We start from the raw sequence: 22,717 nt of genomic DNA on the forward strand, positions 1-22,717 counted from the left end.
CTAGCTATCTCTCCTTCTATTCATCTCTCTATCTCTCTGCTTAGCTATGCAATATGTAATTAAACTTAGCTTGAAGCTTCGATAACCTGCTTACATGCTGCGCAGTCGGCATTGTATGTTATCACAACAACATTCTGTTAGTCTTTCAGAGTAGCTAAGCTTGCAAACTCTGCCATCTACTCAAATTCTCGCACTCATACAGCTGCAGCTTACAGAGAAACTTTCGCATCAGCATTGAGTTGCATCGGCTTGAAGGTCAAGTTAAATTAGGGTTTCACTTATGCACAAACAAAGTTTTCAGCGCTCTGAGTCAGAGATTTGTAAATAGCTTCGCTTACTGTGTGTGTGTGTGTGTGTTTGCCATGAATTTCATTAACGAGAAGTAAAAGAGAGCGCTGCAAAATATCTTCACTTTTGTCAAAGTCTTTATTCGATCTGCTTTTTAATTACTTGAGTGAATCTTCTGCATTGTCTTCGCTTTGTCGTTTTAAATTAATTATCTTTCTCTTCTTTAAAATGTTACATTCTCGTTCCTGCTAATTTCAATTGGCCTGCAACATTTGTTATCTAATTCTGTATTTCCTTTCTTTGTCCTTTGTTAAATGCTCTGCTTATAAAAAAAAAAATAATAATGCATCAAGTCAGTTGATCAATTTTATGTATTGCTGACAGATCAGAGTGTAACGGCCACGATTTATAGTGACAGTAGAAGCCGATTATAGCGACGCTCAAGGAACCGTCGCATTAACTGGAAGAAGCTATAGCCCTATAATATTACTCATATTAGTTTGAGTGGGGATCAGAAGTTTCCTCGCAATAACCATACGGAGCCGTTATAGCCGACTTCTACTGTAAACTGTACAAATGGAGCTCTGCACGGCGTCCAGGGTATCTGCTAGTCGAGCATGCCCGACTAAAGCGCACTCGCGTTGTTCAACTCAAGTTGTTCAACTTGATTGAGAGCCTCCATACAAATCATTTGCACCCCCTTCGCTCCACACACCCCCTTCCCTCCACACACCCCCTTCCCCCCACAGACCCACACATCTATCTGTAATGCTCCTCGTGCCGTGAAATGGCTCGACTTCAGGTTATGAAAAACTTAGTCAATTGATACAATTGAGTTGTTGCAGGTGAGCTGCCTCTGCATAATAGTAGGCGTAGCACAAGCACATAATATGATCATCCACACACTCAACGAGCTGTGCCGCGATACTCAAAGGAAGCCAAGGAGTAGACTCAGCCTGTTTGCCTGTTTGCCTGTTTGATGTGACATATCCTATGGACATTTGTGAATCGCTTTTCAATTGAATTGCACGAGTGTATTCGTTGGTTAACATGAATGCTTTATCTGCTGAACCGTTCGTTTATTATTTTGTATATTCATATGCATATATTTTTTTTTTGTTTCTTCTCTTCTGTTTTTTTTTTGAATGAGCTCAGCTTCACACGCGCAGGTAATGCATGCAGTGGTATTCAGAAATGGGTTCGTTGGGTCGCTATGCTACGAATTGCACGGTTTGCTGCACGCTTCAAACTGTGATTAATTTCCGGGTGGTTGGCGATAAAACTGCTTTGGTTCATCAATATCTGGTTGCGACTTGCCGTCGTCCGTTTGCTGCTGCTGCTGCTCCTGCTCCTCCTCCTGCTGCTCCTGCTGCTGTTACCCCCTTCTGCTTGCTGCGTGTGCGCATCCAAATAAAACCAATCATTTTCTGCAAAATGTCAAATACTGCGAATTTCAGACAACAATCCCATTCCATTTCCAGTTTGCTTTTTTTTTCATGTTCTTCATATTGTTTTTTTTTTTCGGCCCGTACAAAGTTGCATTTGGGTCAATGATGTTGTGCCTTTTTTTTTTTTTGAATCTCTGTGTGTGTGTGTTTTTTTTCTGCGCAATATTGTTGCGCAAAAAATATTGCATATTGTATACACTTGTAAATAAATAAATCAATAGGGTAACCCGCACACCCAGCCGGCCGCGCCCCCAGGGGGGGGGGGAGGGGGTGGTCGAGACGCCTCATCATTGTCTCGATACGGATATATTTGACCATATTTGTTAGCCACACATATCCTGCTCCGGCCATAATGCACTTGCATTTGCATTTCGATAGCCAACTCGACATATTTGTGATATGTCCGAAAACGTTTCCACTCGAGCGTCTTTTGGGCCTGGTCCCCTCCCTCCCTCTCCCCGCCCCGTCCCGAATGTTGTCATAACTTTCCGTATTGGCCGAGTGCGGCAAGTGCTGGGCGCTCGCCTCGGTGTCCCAGTGCCTAATGTCTGTTATTGATTTGGCTCTCGACTGCCGGATTGATTTTATTTATTGGGGCCCGTTGGAGGAGCGGGCGCTGCATAAATAGAAATTCTCAACAGTCAGCTCAAGCCACAAAGTGCCTTTGTCGGGCCATTTGAAGTGCACATTGGAATGGCCCTCGGCTGGCCGCTGCACAGGAGACTCCCATCGCCTGTCATCAATCTCTGTCTCTGACAGCGGGAAGCCTGAGCATTGCTAAGCATCCGCTTCCGCTAACATTCGACTCGCATCTGCGAGGGCCTTCAGCATTTCCAGCTGTTGCTCGCCAATTAGCCAAGCTGCATCTTTATATATTATATATACATATATATTTATTTTTAATTATTTTTATATTAGCCTGGAATAAATACAACATTTAAATATTCACAATCGCTAGATAAGCTCTTAAACCACCAAATGCTCACCGAGTGGCACACAGACCAAAAATATCTCGCTTATGGCATCAATTTCGACACTCGCGCTGTTTGTGCATAAATCGCGAGTGCAAAAACTTTAAACAATAACAGAATAGCATTTAAAATAACTCATAAATGGCAAAATGCATAAATAAATGTCATGTGTGTGTGTGTGTGGGTGTGTGTGTGTGGAGGTGGGGGTGGGGAGTTTGCATAGATTATCTGTGGCCCGAACCTTGAACGGGCCAACATTTACCTAAGCCATCGAATCTGACAGCTAGATAAATAAATCTATTAAAATGCAACCGGAATTGTGGAATCCATTCGATTGGCTTTCATTTTCGCATCGATTCCGATTTCTGTGTTGCATAAATGCACAAAAATATTAAACATTTCTATCGGATTTAAATTTAGCCAGAGGCAAGGCAGTATATTGAATTATACCACGTCATGCTCATGCCTAAATGGGTACAAATGCTCATTAGTTGCTGATTGGCTCAACTTTGGTATAAGCTGGTATTTGGATTTATCTATAATATCGATTAGCTATGTATATTACAAAGTATCAAGCTCTACAGAGCTTTAGCTTCACCATATTTTACATATCACATAGATATTTTAATGACATAGCGAATCGATAGTTATCAAATGGTGTAGATTATCTAGAATATCTAAGAATTCGATATATTTCGATAGCTAGAGTCATAATTTCTTTACTTTACATTGTTTAGTACTTTACTATATATATATATATATATTATATATATATATATGTATATTATAAAGGCTACAATAAAATCTAGCGATTACATATGAATGAGCTAAATATCCATTAATTTCGATAATTGCAACACTGAATGCCTCCCATGGAATTTTTCTACAAATTACTTGATGACAATGTAAATGCAGTGTAAATTGAAAAAAAGAAGGATCTCTTTGCCATTTAGAATTATCGGGACTCGACTATATTAATAATCAATTGCTATGATAAATATCGATAGCTACTATTAAATTCCAAAAATTTGCTAGATCCCAAAAATTTACACATTTCCTTTTCCTAGCTTACATTTTTGATTAATATGTACAGTCATTTTAGCTATTGACAATATAAGTTACTTGATCTATATTACATATATAAAATGCATCGAAAAAAATGTAAATATTTAACTGGTATGAAAAGTATTGATAGATATCGATAACTGTAGACTAGACCCATTCAATTTATTTAGGAATATCTATTTGATATATATTCAATCTAAATCCATAGATATCGATAGACAGTGCTTGCTGCCTCAGTCACTCTTTAAAATTGCCTCTAATTTCTAGTTTGCATGTTGGAGTAGGTAACAGTGATTATATTTGATTTGCTGCCCGCCAATCGATATACCACTGGCAACTTAAATCACAATATATATAATCACAGGCGGGATATATGAGAGTGGAGGCTTTCGACTCGCCGCATTCGGTTCAGTGGGAATTGCACAAAATGGCTGACCAGAGTTGTGGGATACTTTGACATTTTGGCGCATGTTGAATGAAGTGAAAACCCAATTACATGTGCACCCCATCTGGATGGCTCGCTGGCCCAGCAGGGCCCAACGTGCGTCGCCAACATTTACCTTCGCCTACAGCTGTTTAAAATGCTTCCGATTATTACAGTTGCAGTTATCCGGGTGTGCGTGTGTGTGTGTGTGTGAGCTGTAACCAAACGAGAGTATCTAACGACAGTCAGCAATTGCTAATGTGTGTATGTGTGTGTGTGTGTCAGTGTGTGGGTATTAAAGGTGAGTGAGTATTATGGCCAAGGAGAGGGTGGAGTGGGTGGAGAGGGGGGCCAAAAGGGTTGTTCGCGCGTTGGGCGTTGTTTGATGTGCACGCAAATTATTACTTAAGCGGCTTAAACTTGTTGAAGCGCTGCCAGTGTGGGTTATTCGCTGCGGTTTTGCTTAAATTAGGTTTGAGTCGAGTTTGGTCCGCCTTGTGGGTGCGAAACGATAAAGACATCACATTCGAGCCACACACAACACACACACACACATGCACATCCATAAAGGTGCGTATTCGGTTGATGAGAATACGTGTAAACTGAATTTGTAAACGTGCGCACATTTTCTTATCTCCGCGCTGGCAAGTATGCATATAAGTTGTCATTAATGGCTGAACTTTAGCTCCAAGTTAATGCAGCTATGGGTGTGAGGTAAGCTCGGGAGTATTCGAAACGGGCAGCACTGACTGCCTCAATAAGAGATATAATGAGCTAAGAGGGGCACAGAAATGTGGCTACGTATCGATAGACTTATAGCTAGTCATCGATAGTTGATCATAGTGCCATCGCTAAGCAAACGAGAATGGCATTAGCAGAGGAGAAGAGTGAGAGGCAAACCGAGAGGCAAGCCGCCTAGCTGGCTGCACATTAAGAGAAAATACTAAAATAAATCCACCCACAGCCGTATCATAGATATTAATCATATTATTATGCCAGCTCCAGTTCAGAAACAATCGCATGCAAACACAATTAGCGAATGTCACATTGTGTGTTGGTTTCTTGGGTTTGGCCACAAGCGCAGATTGCGTATACGCAGCGTGGGCCGCCCACAGGCCCAAGTTGGGTGTGAAGCAATTTGCATGAGGCGCCAATCGGAGCATAAAAGGGAATATGAATCGTGCACTGGAGTATGTGATTTTAATGACGTGCCGAATTCCTCGAATGAATCGAGTTGGCTCTGCCTTGCCGAAGCACAGCACAAAGTAGTCTATATCGGATCTATAAACATACATATATACATATATATTTATATATATGTGTGTTACATATTCTGTGTGATGTTTTGTGTGTAGAAATTCGTGTTTTTGGTCGCTTTCGAAAATGCCCACTGAGCAGACGCCCAATTTGTGCGGCCAGCAGCTGAGCGGCTGGATGCGCCATCGGGTGAGCCGCGACGACACTGTGGCCCGCCTGGCCCTCAAGTACGGCACGACAATCGGTCGCATCTTACGGGCCAATCGCATGTATTGGCCGGACATCCTGCAGACGCGCTGCTACATCTGGGTGCCGGCAGTGGGCAAACCGTGTGACCCAGCGAAGGACGACAGGACACAGCCGCTTAGAGAGGCCAGGGCACTGGCCATGGGCTTAGTAACCCGGCACACCTACGGCAGCCTGACTACGATACCGCCCCACTTCTATCGCCAGAGTACGCCCAATGTGGACGACTTTGCCGACGACTGCGATCCGCTGCTGATCACCATGCGCTGGATGTGATGCGTGCACAATCGGGCGACTGCATCTTGGGAGGCGACACAATTTAATTAGCGACCACAACTGCAGCTGCTCCTTGCTGCACAGCATCCTGTCTGGGTCACCTCTGCCGCTGCTGCTGCTGCTGCTGCTGCTGCCAGTCAACGAGCTAGCAAAAGCGCACGGCACACGGCGCCTTATCAGCCAAGCGAAATTGTGGGCGGAATTTCAATTATCGTTACATTATGCTCTCAGCTCGGCGTCTCCTCGAATACGACGTGAGCTTTGGCGGGCCAGCGAAGACTCCAGAGCTCATGTGATGGCACAGACTCTAGCAGTGGAGCATATACTCTTCGGAACATCGAAATTGCTTGTTTAATTTAGGGAAATATATGTTATTGTGTTGTGTGAAAGCTTAATTGGAGTCTTACTCGTATAGAGGGCATGAGTATTGGTTGGTTCTTTAGGAATGTGTGGAGAGTGCGATTGAATGATCTGGGCAACTGAGTTGCAGAAATGAAATGAGCTGATGCAGACATACGTCTCTTTCTCTTTTCCCAGAAGAAGACAATGAGTCTAATTTGTAACTGAAACTAGTCCGGCATAATACTAGGTAGGCATCACAATAAATAAATATGAATAATAATAATTATTATAATCTAATAATTTAATTTGTATTATTATTATTATTATTATTATTATTATTATTATTATTATTATTATTATTATTATTATTATTATTATTATTATTATTATTATTATTATTATTTTATTTATTTATTTTTTTTTATTATTTTTTTTTTTTTTTTTGGCTGGGGTAGGAAAAAATGAATAAAGATTCACCGTTGAAGGTCGCTCGAAGGAAGTTCGTTTTTTCGTCTATAAAATCTAAACTATTGGGGATATCGAAAAAATGTAACGCAGGTTGTTAGTGGGATGTTTTAAGTAATGCAAAATTAACTCATTTATTTTGTAAATATTTTTTTAAATATTTAATAATGATTAAAAACTAAAAAATGAGATCAAAGCTTATTTCAACCACTAATGAAATCAAATTATTAAATGTTTTTTAAATATGTTCATCTTTATAAAATCTCTTAATATAATTTAAATTCCATAAGCTTTGCAGAGTAATTGAAGTTCGGTGAGGACAGCTAGGCAACTGCTTCGTTTCACATTAAGCAAATGTCTGGGAATTTTTGTCGCAGAGCGGAAATAAAGAAGAAATGCGAAGGCAGAGCCATTGACAGTCCCTGGGGATCCTTGGAGGACCGCCCACTGCTTGTTATCCCTACTCTCAGTATATTCTCCCCCCTCTCTCTCTCTCTCTGTGTCTACTTCTCTCTCTTTGTGTGTGTCTGCACCGCCCGGCGCGCTGATTAGAAACCCCAGAGCGTTGCCAGCTGTCGACGCGCTACAAAATTGGCTTTTAATTGTTGCAGAAGTGAATTTGCCACAAACAGGATGCAATTAAGACATTCAAATTCACGATTCGAGTGCGCGCTGCTGCTGCACGCGACATCGAGTGGCAGACACAGACACAGGAACTCGTGCTCAGGTGCCATCGCGCTATCGAGCGCTCTCCGGGCACGTGCAATAGCAGAGATAAGCATGGAGCATCGAGTCGTGGCCAGTGGCCAGTGGCGACCCCGACACACATTCAGAGTGGAACATTAACTAATCTGTGTGTGGCACTTGGGCATAACGACGTTGGCGTTGGGGCAAGCAGTCGTGCCACTTTTCCAATCCCGTCGCCAGCTTCGAAAACGAAAAACGAAAAACGAAAAACGCAAAAAAGGCAAAACGAAAATAATAAAAGGGGCGTCGGCAAAAAGGCCAACGCCGAGAAATATGCGTACGTGCTCGTGTGATAAATTCACATTTTCCGGCTGGCAGCAGCAGAGCAGCAAAGCAGCAGGAGCAGGAGCAGGACAATCGTTGGCATTGATAGACACCGAAGCCGATGGACGGCCGCATTAGACGTGGCGGGGCAGGTGGCAGCGCCGTGAAACGTAGCGGAACGCCGGTGTCAGAAAGGAAGTGCCAAAAAAAAAAAAAAAAAAAAAACGAAAGAGAATACGGAATATGGCAGGCAAAAAAAATAAAAAACAGTGTGCGTGTGTGCGTGTGTGGGAGAGGCGCAGACAGCGTGGAGCAACGACGCTGAGCATCAGGCGGACAACGACCATGGATGGCCACATTTTGTGCCTTTTTGACAGACACAACTTTGGAATTGCTCTGATTATGCCAGAGACTAGGGGGGGCGCAGCGGATGCGGGCGGGCGGGCGATGCGACGGCATAGACGGACTCCACGGACTCAACGGACTCGACGGACTCGACTCAATGGCATGTTGACAATGATAACGAAGTTGGCCCTGACTGCGCTTACCATTCGGATGTCGATTTGGCCTGCAGAGAGCGTAAGACAAAGACAGATAGTGGGACAGAGGAAAGGAGAGAAAGCGAAATAGAGAGATAGAGAGTGAGAGAGAGAGAGACGAAAATAAAAACAGACTGCGGAAAATATCAAATGTCGCATGCCGGCATTAATATTTCATGAGAAATCATAGTTTGGTGATGCGTATAATTCAAAGAATTGCAATCTGAATTAATTTCAAATACTCCGACCAGCCGCTCAGGTATTTCGCATCGATTTTGACAATCAGCCTCGGAAACTTGTTGCCACAGAGCCACGTTGGCATTGTTGGGCTTGAATTTTCCAAGCTAGAATCCTCTATGTCTATCTATGCCTCAATAGCTTTAGTGAAGAGTGGGGTGGGGGGGTGGGTAATATATGAATGTTGCATAGATGAGGCAACAAAGTTTTCAACATTTCTGCATCATAAAACTTTACGCCGCAAAGTGCATCAAAATGTATGCGTATCGAATTTGGATGTATGAGCTGTTACTGTTACTCTTGCTGTTACTCTTACTGTTACTGTTACTGTTACTGCTGCTGTTGTTGCTGCTGTTGCTGTTGCTGCTGCTGTTGCCTCGTCGATCGATGGCCACAAAGTGCATTTGCTGCGTGCGGCATGTGGCATGTGGCATGTGGATTCGATATTGTGGAGTCATAAGCCAAGCTGCCGCTGTAACTGCCAAAAGTTTTGCAAGTGAAACTCATTTATTTGTTTTCCGCCGTGACAGTTGAACCATGTAATTATACACAGACAGCCGCTGCCCTCACTGCGCTGTCGCTCTGTCGCCTCCTGGCCCCCTCCACCTACCCCCTGCTTCTATGTCTTATGTGGCAGCATTTGGATGGGAACGGCCCCTCGCCCGAGAGACTTATGAAATATGACAGTTTTGCACACAACGCACAACTTTTGGACCGCCTTTCAAATAGAAATTATTAGAAAGTTTCGAGCGAAAGCGAAAACCGGAGGCTAACGGCGAACTGCAGCGCGCTCTCTTCCCATGAGATTAGTGCAATTCGGGACACAAAACGACCCGTGGCGAGAGCCAGAGAAAGAGAGCGAGAGAGCGAGCGAAAGATATATGGATAGATGGAAAGATATATAGATTGTAGCATGGCTGAATTCATATTGAACATTTCAAGGTTTTATGTCAGCCTTTTGATTTATGAAGGTTGGCAAGCTGCCACACAGCCAACTTTGCACAGTAGCGGAGCAGCGGAGCAGCCGGACGGAGAGACAGACAGCTGGACGGAAGGAATAAGATGTGAAAATATTAGGAATTAGCAGCTAAGTAATGTGCACTAAAAGTGACCCACTTGAGCAATTTGCTAGATAGCTGCGAGCAATCGAAGAGACTCGTGAATTTGTACATGAATTATTGGAGTTACGGTTTATTTTTAATACCTACTCAAAGGGGTTTCGAAATGATTATGGAAGGTTCGCTATGAGTTTAATATAATATTAATTATTGTATACTACATATATTATGTTATAGGAGTATGTGTATATAAGTGTAAATTAAGGAACTTAGCTTGAGAGAGCAGATGAGTGAGAAGAGAAGAGATGTTATGAGACGCTTCTTATCTTATGCAGCCTAACCAAAGAGAGCTATGATAAAACCTTAATCACTTATGATATAATTTCTCTCATATCCTCTCTCTCTCCCTCTCTCTCTCTCTCTTTCCTAAAAAACCTCTGATAAAACCTTAATCACTTATAATATCATTGCTCCCATATCCCTCTCTTTCACTTTCTCTTCCTCTCTCATTTATTCAACATCGGTTACTTAAATCGATCTCTCGCTGGTATCGATCAATGCTATCAATGGCTTTCACAGCATTACTTGCAGGCCCAGTAAGATGCAACAAATTGAGTGTAATAAATGAAAATATAGCAATAATTTGTCTCGCACTTCGGGTATGTAAGACTCGACTGTAGCTGGAGCTTATATTCCGGCGCATCTTTAATAATTCATTCATACTTCTCGCTGTCGGCTGACGGCTGTCTTCATTTCAGCTCATGCAGCACACTTGGCTGGGCAGCAATTGCGCAAATGTTTCTTAACTTAATTGATACGCCGGGACGGATGGTGTGGCACCACAGCCACCGCACCACCGACCGCCAACACTAGTGCAATGGTTTGTGATGCATTGGCAGTGGCAATATTACTTATTTATAGCAACTCGAGTTGCCACTGCTGTTGCTGCTGGTGTTGCTGTTGCTGCTGCTGATGTTGCTGCTGCTGCTGCTGCTGTTGCATGTAAGTAATTATAAATTGAATTAAAAGACGCGCAACTCAAGCGCCTTCTGCTGTTGCTTGGGCTTAATTAAAATTTCATTATGTGCCCACATATATCTATATATACATATATACCTCTCTCTCTATATAAATAAATATATCTATGTGCATTGTCGCCTGCTTTTGGAACTGTGTTTAAAATGCTGTAAAAATATTTGACAAGCAGCTTTACGAGCGAGCCGTTAAAATATTTTATCCCTAGTCGACTGGGCGACTGGGAAATGGGCGACTGTGTCCCTCCCCTTGCCATGCTGGCAGTCTTATCTATTAACTGCTCGAGCAGCTAAAACTAATGCATGCATAGTGTATGCATACTTGCAGCGCCCACTGTGGGACGGACATTATGTGTGTTTGCATTCGAATGCATTTGCTGGTCGCAAGCAAAACAAAAGACCAGAAAATACTTACTAAATGCATCAAATCTAAAAAAGTAACCAAAAATGCTGAGTTTAGCGGGGTATGCTTGACAAGCAGATACCCTGTGAAGTGGAATATATCTATATTTAATATTTAATATTTAATATTTTATATTTTATATTTTATATTTTATATTTTATATTTTATATTTTATATTTCATATTTTATATTCTATATTTTATATTTTATATTTTATATTTTATATTTTACATTTTATATTTAATATTTTATCTAATGAAATGTGTAATCTAATATGTAAGAATGTCGTTGGCATTGATATAATAAATTTTATTTTGTAATATATATATATATATATATATATATATATATATATATATATATATATATATATATATATATATATATAGACTTTTTTTAAATTATTAATATACATATAATAATTTCATTCCATTCTCTGTCAACTTTTCTCTTAGCAACAGTTGATAGAGTCTTTTAGCTTGACGAAAGTCAACTCAGCACAGATGACAGCTCTTTTTTCTGAGAGCAAATTTTAAGGCGTTGCAAATAGCCTTAGTGAATTCGGCCACCCTCTTTGCACAGGGTATGACAAAACAAAAACAAAACACAAAAAAATGCAAACGCAACTTGTCGACATGAATTGTTGTTGTCATTTCACATGTTCGTTGTTGTTGCTGTTACTGTAGCTGAACTTTATTGTTCCTCTATGAGAGCGCCAGTGTCTGTGTGTGTGTGTGTTTGCTTGCATTTGTTGTTGTATTTTGCAATGCAACGCTGCATAGCTGAGCAGAGCTGAGCAGAGCAGAGCATAGCATCGTTTTTAGCGCAAATCAAAATGATTGATGATGATGGCCATCATGCAGCAAAGCTCTAGTTCAGGCTTTAGCAGCAGCAGCAGTAACAGTAGCACAACCACACACACACAACACACACACACACAGAGAAAGAGAGAGACAGCCAGCCAGACAAAGAACAACAAACACTTGACAGTTATGGCTGCTGATATACAGCAAATAAACTAAATAAATCCTTTTTTGTGTAATGCCATTTTTGTGCCACTTTGTTTTAAAGGCATGCCACATGAGCACACAGCACCCGCCTAAATTGTCTCTGTGTGCGTGTGTGTGTGTGTGACATATATGAGCTATGAGCTATGGCTAGCTGCGTGCTGTCATTGCCATTCTTTTCAATTGCAAATTGACGCCGCCCAAAAGTATGCAGCACTTCTTTGCACTTTGCCTTTGTTTCAGCTAAACACACACATTCACACACACACACACACACACTTGCACATTCACATGCACTCACGCTGTCATTGTCACTTCATTAATGCTCACCACACACACACACAAATTAGCCAAAACGTTTACGTTTATGCGCAGTAGCCAAGCTGAAAGCCTGGCTGCCAAATGTCCTTCGGCTAGACATAACTGTTTGTTGTTGCTGCTGCTGTTGCTATTGCTGTTGCAGTTGCTTTTGTGGCTGCGCTTATTGTTGTCCCCCTGCCTCATTAGCCAGCCAAAGTCTGTCGTTGTTGCTGCGGCTCTCGCTGCGTTCTACCTACACTCAATACACAAGCTCAACTCCTAAGCAGCTGCAATGCAAACACACACACACACGCGCGCACACACACACACTCACAGCTACATTCTAAGCCAACAGCAACAACATCTGGTCAACTACAGCCATTGTGACAGCCTCGTCTCTTGCTGCTGTCCAACTGAGCTTAGCTCCGACTCTGGCATTTCTTGGCCCTCTGCATTTCTTGCCGGAATCCCGTTTGGCCAGCTCCCCGCCTCCTTATTGGCGGCTCACTCAGTTGGCTGGCCAGCTCAAATCGTTGACGGCCTGCAGCTAAATGCAGCGCCTATGAAAGCGCGGGTCAGACATTGAGCTAAATGCGGACTAATTGGAACTCAATGTAAAAGTGAATGTCAAAGTGACTGTCAAAGTGCATGTTAAATTCATTATGCTTCCTTAAGAATTTTAGTAACCTAAAAACAATTTAAAGGCTTATAAACTATTAGATTGTTTTAAGTAACGTTGGTTTTATGCTAAACGTTTTTATATGAAAATTAATATATAATTTATTTTTTATACTAAGACTACGTTTTGATGTTTGCCATTCGAGCCCATGAAATTTTGAAGGCTTTAGCATATTTTCAAGTAAAGATTTAGAGATGTGTACAACTATAATATGATAGATGCCAAAGTTATAAAGAAATTATTAATTATGTATAGCTGAAAAATATTTATAACCATAATTATACAATATTTTGTATAACTATACATAATTTTAAAATAAAAAGTTACACATTAAATTAAATGTAAAATATATACAGACGAGTCTCGATAATTTGCAATCCGATAAATCAAAACGCTCGCTAAATCGATAAAATTTCTATCATCTTGAAAATAATTTGTTCTCGATAATTCTCGATAATATTAATTTCTGCGTAAATCGAAAGAAAATCTGATCGCTTTGCCGTTTCGAACTATCGGCACTCGACTGTATTAATTTATGTTCATTAATTATCATTTTTAATGTGAAATATTATGTATGTATATATTTCCAATAATTGTGATTGGAAAATTTAATCAAATAAAAAATCATATATTATTATTTTTATTAAGTTTGAGGTCGTTTATATGGAGATTTTCTTATCATAAACTATGTACATCTTAGCAAGGCACATCACTCAGTCGCTCATGAACTCAATTCCGGCGAACATTCTTTGGGGCTTTTCCTCAGTTGCCATGGTTTTAGAAACAATTCGGATCTGTGGCAATATTTAAATTTGATTGCAATTAACTGTGCTCCGGCAGAGCCCACGCATACTGGCTCATATAGCATATAGCAAAGCTCACATTACATGCCCGGCCATTTGTGGCAAGTGCCACACCCACTCGCACACACGCCCAACTACAGCGCATTTGGTGTGTGTGCGACGAGCCCTCAAATTCCCTTGGGCTTTGCCCGAGTGCAATGTCTGTCAACACTAATTGTTGGCTGCTGTCGCTGCTGTCTTTGGCTACAATAATGTTCTGTGTACGTGGCTCGAGTGTGTTTGTGTTTGTGTTAACCCAGCTAACACACACACACATGCACACACGCGCGCAGATGTGGAGTAGACGCAATCAGGAGGCTCACATCAGCAATGGCAACACTTCTTCTTCTTCTTCTTCTTCATCTTCTCCATCAGCCTGTAGCTGTTATTGTCATTAGCTTTGACATGTGCCCTCGTTCCGAAGAAGTTGGCCAACTGAAACTCTGGGCCGCGGCCGTTGGCTTTCGCAGCTCTCATCTCACTAAGCTTTCGGGGTGCGAACATGACGCATACAAACACGAATACATATGTTTAATTAAATTGGGTCAAGGCAGTTAACTCACTTGTCTTTGGATTATGTTTGCATCTCACCTAATCTCAGTCTTAGCTCCAGCTCCAGCTACAGTTAAACATAATATATGTATATGGCTACACACACAGAGAGAGAGAGAGAGAGAGAGAGAGACCCACTTTATCTGCTGTCCAGTGCGAACCCTCCATTCATAGCCAAGTTCGCTGCCCTCGGCCGGCCTCAACTTTGGCGCAAACTTTAAGTTTAAGCTAAAGTTCACTTTCTTTTGTAAATATAACAAATTGCTCTCGAGTCGCGTACGCGCCACATAAAATCAAATTATTATCTGCAGTTCGGGGCGACCGCAAAATATTGTCGCTTGCGAGTTTATTAAAACTTTGTACAGCGCAAAGAAAAAAAAAAAAAAAAAAAAAAAAAGCAACAACAAAATCTGTAAAGAAGAAGCAAAAACAACATCAGCGCTAACTAGCTAACTAAGTGCCCTGTGTGTCTCGGTCTGTGTCTCGGCCCAGACTTTGATAGTTGGCTAAAAACTTTTGACCTGTTGCCGGAGCCAAACATACTCGGGGATACTGGGACTCGACCCAAGTCGACCCGACTCGCCTCGCCTCAACTCGACTTGGATTCAGCAGTCCATGGATGGGCATTCCTTAAGTTTGCCAGCAAATAAGCTTAATTGATTAATTAATTGGAGTGTGCCGCCTGCCAAGTCAAAGTGGATAAGGCCAATTATGAATGGGAGTGAATAGTCAAGGAATTATACTGTTATACTCTTGTAATGGCCAAGTTGTTATGCGAAAGTCAAAAAGTTATTACAAGTTTCCAACAGTTTGATGACAATTATGAAAAATGTTGTCATTGAAAACTGTCATACAAATGTGTTATACAAAACTGTTAGACAAACTTTAATACACTATTATCTTTTGGAGAGAAGAGTTACAGTATACTTTTTTAATTATGTTATACTGGCCAAGCTGTTATACACAGTTGTTAAGAAAATTTATTATTGATGTGCAATATTTTTTAATATCACTAAAAGATATTTTCAATGAAAACTGTTATACAAAACTGTTAGACAAACTTTGATATACTGTTATAACCATTGGAGAAAAGAGTTACAGCATAATACTATAATTCTGTTATACTTGATAAGCTGTTACACACAGATAAGCCAAATTGTAATACAAAATTAAATTGTTAAATATTACTGTTATACAATCGTTCTATTCAATAGTAATATACAACTTTTGTTATACTCATGTATCTGTGTTATTAGTGCATATAATTAGCCAGCAATCGCACATTATTACGCTGTTATACATAGCGTTATACAACTTATCTACTCACTTAATTAGGAATACGTTGCTAAGCCTCCGGACTAACAATCGTTATGCTTTTCTGTAAGGCCCTTTCTACTAAAACTATTATACCCATTGATATCGTTCATTGTTATTTACCGCTACAAGGAAACAATATCAGCAATGAATTGGCTTACAAATTGTCAAGCAGCTGTTCTATTGTTATCAAATCTGTTCTATTGAGCTGCTGGCCAGCTCGGACATTCTGCTCCGCAACGTGCATAAGGACAGGCTCATATACATATAAACACTAAATATATGTAGATATAGATATTTATATATACATTTTGTGTTGGCCAAGCTATCCTAATCACTCACTCACTCTCTCTCTCTCTCTCTCACTCTCTCTCACTGCATGTCCTTTTAATTTAGACGCAACCTAAGCTGCTTTTGCATCCGTTTTTGGTTCTATCTCCGTGCCGTGCCATGCCGTGCGGTCGTCCGTTGCTGGTCAACAAAATCTTGAAGCCCGAATGCAAAGGAAAACTTGCCTAATCCAATGAAAACAAGCAGCTCAGCTGCTATTGACAAGCAGCAAGTGCTAGGCAACCGATCCGAATGCGCTCCAAACGTGCTAAAGTGATATTCGAAATAATAAATAAATACCGATTTGTTTTCTCTGCTGCCGCTTGTTAGTTAGTTTTTGTTTTGTTTTTTCCGTTTTTTTTTTTTTTCTTCTCTTCTTTTTTTTTTTTTTTTTTTTATGTTTCCATCTGTGTAAGTTGTCTGTCCTTAAAGATTTCTATTCTGTTTTATTTTTGATTCATTTTCCATTTCCATATCTATGTAGGTGTCTGTGTCCGTGTGTGTGTATCTGTGTGCGTGTCCAGCTCTAGAGGCATCTGTGCGCCGCACCTGTCAAATGCTTGGAGCTCATTTGTTGCTGGGACTTGGGGCTTGTGGCACAGCCAAATCCTTTGGACTTTGGGATAAGGTTTATGCCAGAAAATAGTCTGACATGCATTTAAATTTGTGGTCGTCTTTGCCTGCATGCTTGACAACATTTTGCCGTCTGCAATTTACAGTTAAATTTTATGCATAATTCCCGTTATGACACTTGCGGTGCACACAATCGCATTCGCATGCAGCTACAGTTCTGCATGTCCGTATGCATGCAGATACATGCGGTTGCAGCAAAACATCCAAAGATACAGATGCAGCTACATGAAACATTCTAGGAATTTGCCCAGAGGAGTCGAGCGGGCGGGGAGTTGAGCAGACGAGGAGTCGAACGCTCCACTGCTCGACTAGTTGAGCGGCATACTAATTTATGTTATCTCAACTCTCAAATAAACCACCAAATGCCAAAGTTCTTGCCACAGAATTTTGCTGCTGTTGTTGCTGCTGCTGCTGCTGCTGGGCGCCAAATAATTTAGATTGATGCCCTGTTGCCGTTTGCAATGTTGTCATGTCTGGCGTTGTCTCAATCTCATTGCAAGATGGCACTCGAGCCAAGCACTTACTAAATAACAGTATCTATAACTGCATATAAACATGAAACCCAACACAGAGATACACACGCACACACACCCATACACACATACAATGTATTTCTATTTGCATTTGCTGCTTATGTCATCAAAATATTTGATATAAAACATCTGTATCTGTATATCCATCCAGCTACAATGTTGTTTGCTTTCCTATATATGTACATATATCAGTTACGTAGTGTTGACTAAAGAAGAGTAGTGTACAGTAGTGTAATGAAGGGTACAGCAGACTATAGCAGAAGAGCGCAGCGTACTGTGCAGAGTAGTGTAGAGTAGTGTAGAGTAGTGTAGAGTAGTGTAGAGTAGTGTAGAGTAGTGTAGAGCAGTGTAGAGTAGTGTAGAGTAGTGTAGAGCAGTGTAGAGTAGTGTAGAGTAGTGTAGAGTAGTGTAGAGTAGTGTAGAGTAGTGTAGAGTAGTGTAGAGTAGTGTAGAGTAGTGTAGAGTAGTGTAGAGTAGTGTAGAGTAGTGTAGAGTAGTGTAGAGTAGTGTAGAGCAGTGTAGAGTAGTGTAGAGTAGTGTAGAGTAGTGTAGAATAGTGTAAAATAGTGAAGAGTAGTGTAGAGTAGTGTAGGGTAGTGTAGAATAATGTACAATAACGTAAGGTAGTGTAGAATAGTGTAAAATAGTGAAGAGTAGTGTAGAGTAGTATAGAATAGTGTAAAATAGTGTAGAGTAGTCTAGCCTAGTCGTCCGCCTCGTGTCCCCTGGTGCCGCTACGTGTCGCGTCGTGGTCACGTCGTGTCTGCCTCATGTCCCCTCCTGTCCGGTCGTGTCGCCTCGTGTCCCCTCTGCCGCTTCTGTCGCGTCGTCTCCCTCGTGGGTTCCCTCGTGCCGCGGCGTGTCGCGTAGTGTAGAAATATGTACAATCCTGTAAGGTATGCAGACGATAGTGAGAGTAGCGTAAAGTATGGTAGTGGTAGTCGTAATGTAGTGGTAGTGTTAAAGTTGAGCTCAGACTACAGTAGAGTTAGAATTGAGAGTAGAGTACATTTCAGACTGGCGTAGAGTTATCAATAGATCAAGAGTCAAAGGAGGTAGAGATGAATTAAACTTAGAAGTAGAGCTAGACTGGTATAGATTTTAAACTAGAGTAGAGTCAAAAGTAAAGTTAAAGATAACAAGTGGAGACCGATGACTAAATTAGTGTCAAGTGTATAGTTGAATTAAGCCTAGAGTTCATTCAGGAGTAGAATTGAAATAAGACTACAATTTAACTAAGAACTAGAATATAATTAAAGCTAGAGTAGAGCTGTTTAGATTAAACTGAAATAAAGTAGAGTATAGTAGCGTCGATTAATACGAGTGGAGTAGAGTAGGGAAAACAAAGACAGAGAAGAAGATTCAAATTGAATTTAAACTGAGGCAGCTTCATCTTTGTTGCTTTTCCTTTCAAATATTTCAATATCTATTCCTTCATTCCTATATAACACTATTTGTCTCTGTATGTGTATTTAGTATTCCACTCGCTTTGTGTTTTATTTTACTTTACTTTTACGTTTTTTGTAATAGGGCGAGCCGAGTTCGAGACGAAGCAGCGACAAATTAAATATAATTAATATCAAAGTACACGCTCGTAATTACAAACTGCCCCAGCCAAGTGGCTGTCAGCCCTTGTTATCCTTTAAGTCCTCTTTAATGCTGTTGCCTCCTTTGATTTTTACAATTTCAATTAGCGCTAAGCGCGACGCCCACCAAATGACTTCACGTAGGCTCCAAGCGTGGCACTGCGAAGGTCTGCGAGCGTGGCAGTTTACGGCGGGTCTGTGGGTGTGGCAGAGGGGGAGGACGGGGCACTGTGAACTGATTGTGGTTATTGCAAGGATTTACAGCCGCCTGATTATTACACAACATGCAAAAGTAAATTTCAGCGTTTGCCGCACAAAATTTATGTTAATTTGGAGCTGGAGCTGGAGCTGGAGCTGGCAGCGTGTATCGGATGGATGTCAGCGGCAGAGGCAGCGTCAATTGGTGGGCTTGGCAGCCGTTTTGGGCGTCAAGCCAAGCTAATGCTCCGTTGTGCGCCCATTTAAGCCTATTGACAAACAAGCTCCATGCTAGACATATCTGCCGTCAGACAGGCGAACTAATGAACTAATGCCATTGAGCTCCCAGGCATAGAGTGGAGCATTCATTTCGGCTTTAGCTACAGCTATATAACAATTATGAACATCAATTCAAATGGCGCTGCTAGAATATATTCAAATTAAATTATATTTTGCTTGGGATAAGCGAGCACTTAGCAGAAAAGCTGGTAGGAAGAATGAAGGAGAATGGATGAATGGATATGGCAATGATTACAGATATAAACTATTATGTTTAGATATACATACATAGATATATACATATATACTCTGTTATACTATACCTTGTTGCAGATATTTGGCAAAAACAAGCTAGGTTTATATTTTGGTCTCGTTTGTTAATAAAATTCATAACGCAATTAAATTATTTAAATAAATTAAATTAGTAATATAAAAAGATTAAATAAAAAAAAAATAATTAAGTAATAAAATACATAATTCAATTAAATTAATCAAATAAATACAATAAACAAAAAAAAAAAAAAAAAAATATATATATATATATATATATAAAATAAATGGAATTAACAAAATAAATTAATAAACAAAATATAGAGTAAATGCTAAAAAAAAAAAAAAAAAAAAAAAAAAAAAAAAAAACAGCTTTGTGATAGTGTAATCGAATATTGAGAATATAGTATGGAATTGTAAATTAAGTGAGAGTTTATATATGACATCCATTTGGAATAGCAGCTGAGTCATAATTGAGAAACAACTTTGTATAGAAATGCGTAAATAAAAATTATTGATACTGATTAATAATTATTATTTAATAAATGTATAATATACATAATACAAAAATAGTTATCGATATGCTTTTTAATTCCCTCTTGAACTGTATTTTGCTAAAATTATTTAATCTGAGTTTTTGTATTATTATTCTAATGCTTTGCTCTTCCTCTATTCTTATCAATGTCAATTATATTATATCTATCTTGCTCTCTCTCTCTCTCTTTCTCCCACTCTCTCTCAATCTCCCACCCTCGTCCTCATCTCTTTCTCTTATCTGACAATGCCACGCACTCTCACAACATATTCATGTTACTTTCTGTGCGATCGTCTCTTGCCCCCATGGGACAGTAAATTAGTTGAAAAATTTATTTGTTGATCATTAACTAATTGTTGTTGCCGATAGCAGTGAGCAACAAAATAGATGAAAACAGAAATCAGAAAAAAAAACCCAAAACACGATTAACAAATTCATAGCAATCGACGTCGGGGACTTGAGCGACAGAGCGGCGATCAATACGGATGCGAGCACGGGCCGCACATGCCGGGCAATTGCCGTCGCCGGAACCGGAGCGTGAGCAGGTGCCGTAAACAATGACACAGTGTCGAGAAACGGCGACGTCGAACCGCCTGACACCGCTTGGCACTGTTGCACACATGCAGAAACAGCTGCGAGAGCAGCTCATCTCCGAGCGTATCTGCTCGGTGAGGCTGTGTGTGCGAGTGTGTGTGAGTGTGTGCGTGTGGCACATGTGTGCTTCGACTGATCGGCGGCAACATATGGCTGTTTACTGACGCCGCTGTTGTTGTTGTTGTTGTTGTTGTTTTTGTTGCTGCTGTTAATGACGCCAGCGAACGAACGGGTTAGATAAACGAAGATCGAAACGGCTGCAAACTGTCCACTACGTTCCATTTGCATGTATGACTCCGACTGGCTAATTATTCCCACAGGGATCCCAGTGCCTGTTGAGGCTCGCTTGATGCCAAGGCAAGTCTGCGTGTCTGCGTCTGTGTGTGTGTGTGTGGCTACGCATATCGTCTATCAGTCTATCAGTCAATGCTCGCACTCGAGCGTGTCCAGAGCGAAAGTTCGACCATTTCCCAATCACGACTTGTGCATAAATATTTGGACAGACCCGGCGCTCGGCTCATTTGTTCCCATGGAGTTCTTTGCGACGGGCGCCTTTCAGCAGCTCTACAGCGAGCTGGATGAGCCGGCCATGCTTGGAGTCGATTGCTTCGATCAGGCACTTTGCCAGCAGCAAGCACAATTGGACTGCTGCTATGCGGATGTGAATTTCGGCAACGGGTATGAGCCAGGAGGAGGAGGAGGAGGAGGCATGGATTACTATGGCATCATTACACTCGACAGCAACAACAACAACAACAACAACAATTGCAGCAGCAGCAGCAACAGCAGCGAGGATCCGGAGCTGCTCTTCGACTTTGGCGATGCTGAGCCCCACGTTGGCTCAGCGTCAGCGCCGCCGGAGCTGAGCGACTGGGAGCAGCGGCTGCTGGATCACTTTGTGGAAATACCCGAGCTCATCGACATACTGCCCGAGCGCACGCCGCTCTGCACGGACATGTGCGATGACTTCCTGCAGGAGAGCAATAACAATCTGCGCCTCGCTGCGCCCACCTCTCCAGCAGCAGCAGCAATAGCAGCAGCCTCCTCCCCCTCCTCCGCAGCAGCGGCCATGCCACTGCAGCTCAGCCACAATGCTGCCGGGGAGAAGGGCTACCTCTGCACCTTTGGCAGCTGCGAGAAACTGTACGCCAAGCCCGCCCACCTCAAGGCCCATTTGCGCCGGCATCTGGGCGAGAAGCCATACGCCTGCAACTGGCCCGACTGCAGCTGGCGCTTCTCCCGCTCCGATGAGCTCGCCCGCCATCGTCGCTCCCACTCGGGCGTGAAGCCCTACAAGTGCGACTACTGCGCCAAGTGCTTCGCCCGCTCCGATCACTTGACCAAGCACCGCAAGGTACACGAGCGCCGACTCCTGGCCGCCACGCGCTCCGGCAAGCTGCTGCCCAACGGCCCGCTGCCCCAGAGTGTTTATGCCGTGCGACCCGGCCGCAAGCGCAAGAATCAGCTGTGACACTGGGCGAATTCCTGCAGGCCCTACTCTTCATTAACTTTATTTTCTCTATTTTTATTTAATTTTTTTTTTTTTTTATCTGTAAGAAACTCAATTAAAAACTTCAACCGCAACTTGAAGTGTGAAAATAGAGGCTGTTAGTTAAACTCACTCGATCTGAAATTGAATTTTTTATCCGTGTGTGAGATATTAAACTTATGAGACTTTCTATTCAAAGAGTTTGTTTCTGAATGCCTTTTGTACATATTTGATATATTTTACTAATATTAATGTTAATTAAATATGCTATGGATTACTGCAGTTGAAAATTCCAACTTACTGATAAGATCATATTCAATTATGTGATAGTATCAAGAGATCTTCTTTAAAACAAAAAACACACCTTATTTAAACAAGTAAGAAGGCTCCAGTCGAGACTGCTCGACTAGGAGATACCCTGAACCCTCCAAGCTGATATTCTAATCAGTCTGGACTTCTTTTATGCACACATACATACACATGCACTTATAAGCACGTGCTCTGCTGACTGC

At 41.4% G+C, this 22,717-nt stretch overlaps 2 protein-coding genes across 2 annotated transcripts; both read left to right on the forward strand.

Moving 5' to 3' along the window:
- Nucleotides 1-5,444: 5,444 nt before the first annotated feature.
- On the forward strand, nt 5,445-6,364 carry LOC108618502 (lysM and putative peptidoglycan-binding domain-containing protein 1). The gene has a single exon (XM_018014535.2). The coding sequence runs from the start codon at nt 5,580-5,582 to the stop codon at nt 5,973-5,975; it is 396 nt and encodes a 131-aa protein (XP_017870024.1). The 5' UTR covers nt 5,445-5,579; the 3' UTR covers nt 5,976-6,364.
- A 14,693-nt stretch (nt 6,365-21,057) lies between these two features.
- On the forward strand, nt 21,058-22,416 carry Klf15 (Kruppel-like factor 15). Its single transcript, XM_018014082.2, has one exon. The coding sequence runs from the start codon at nt 21,066-21,068 to the stop codon at nt 22,185-22,187; it is 1,122 nt and encodes a 373-aa protein (XP_017869571.2). The 5' UTR covers nt 21,058-21,065; the 3' UTR covers nt 22,188-22,416.
- Nucleotides 22,417-22,717: the final 301 nt, after the last annotated feature.

Source organism: Drosophila arizonae, chromosome X (genome assembly GCF_054131065.1).
Source record: "Drosophila arizonae isolate 15081-1271.41 chromosome X, UAZ_ARI_1.0, whole genome shotgun sequence".
Lineage (NCBI taxonomy): Eukaryota > Metazoa > Arthropoda > Insecta > Diptera > Drosophilidae > Drosophila > Drosophila arizonae.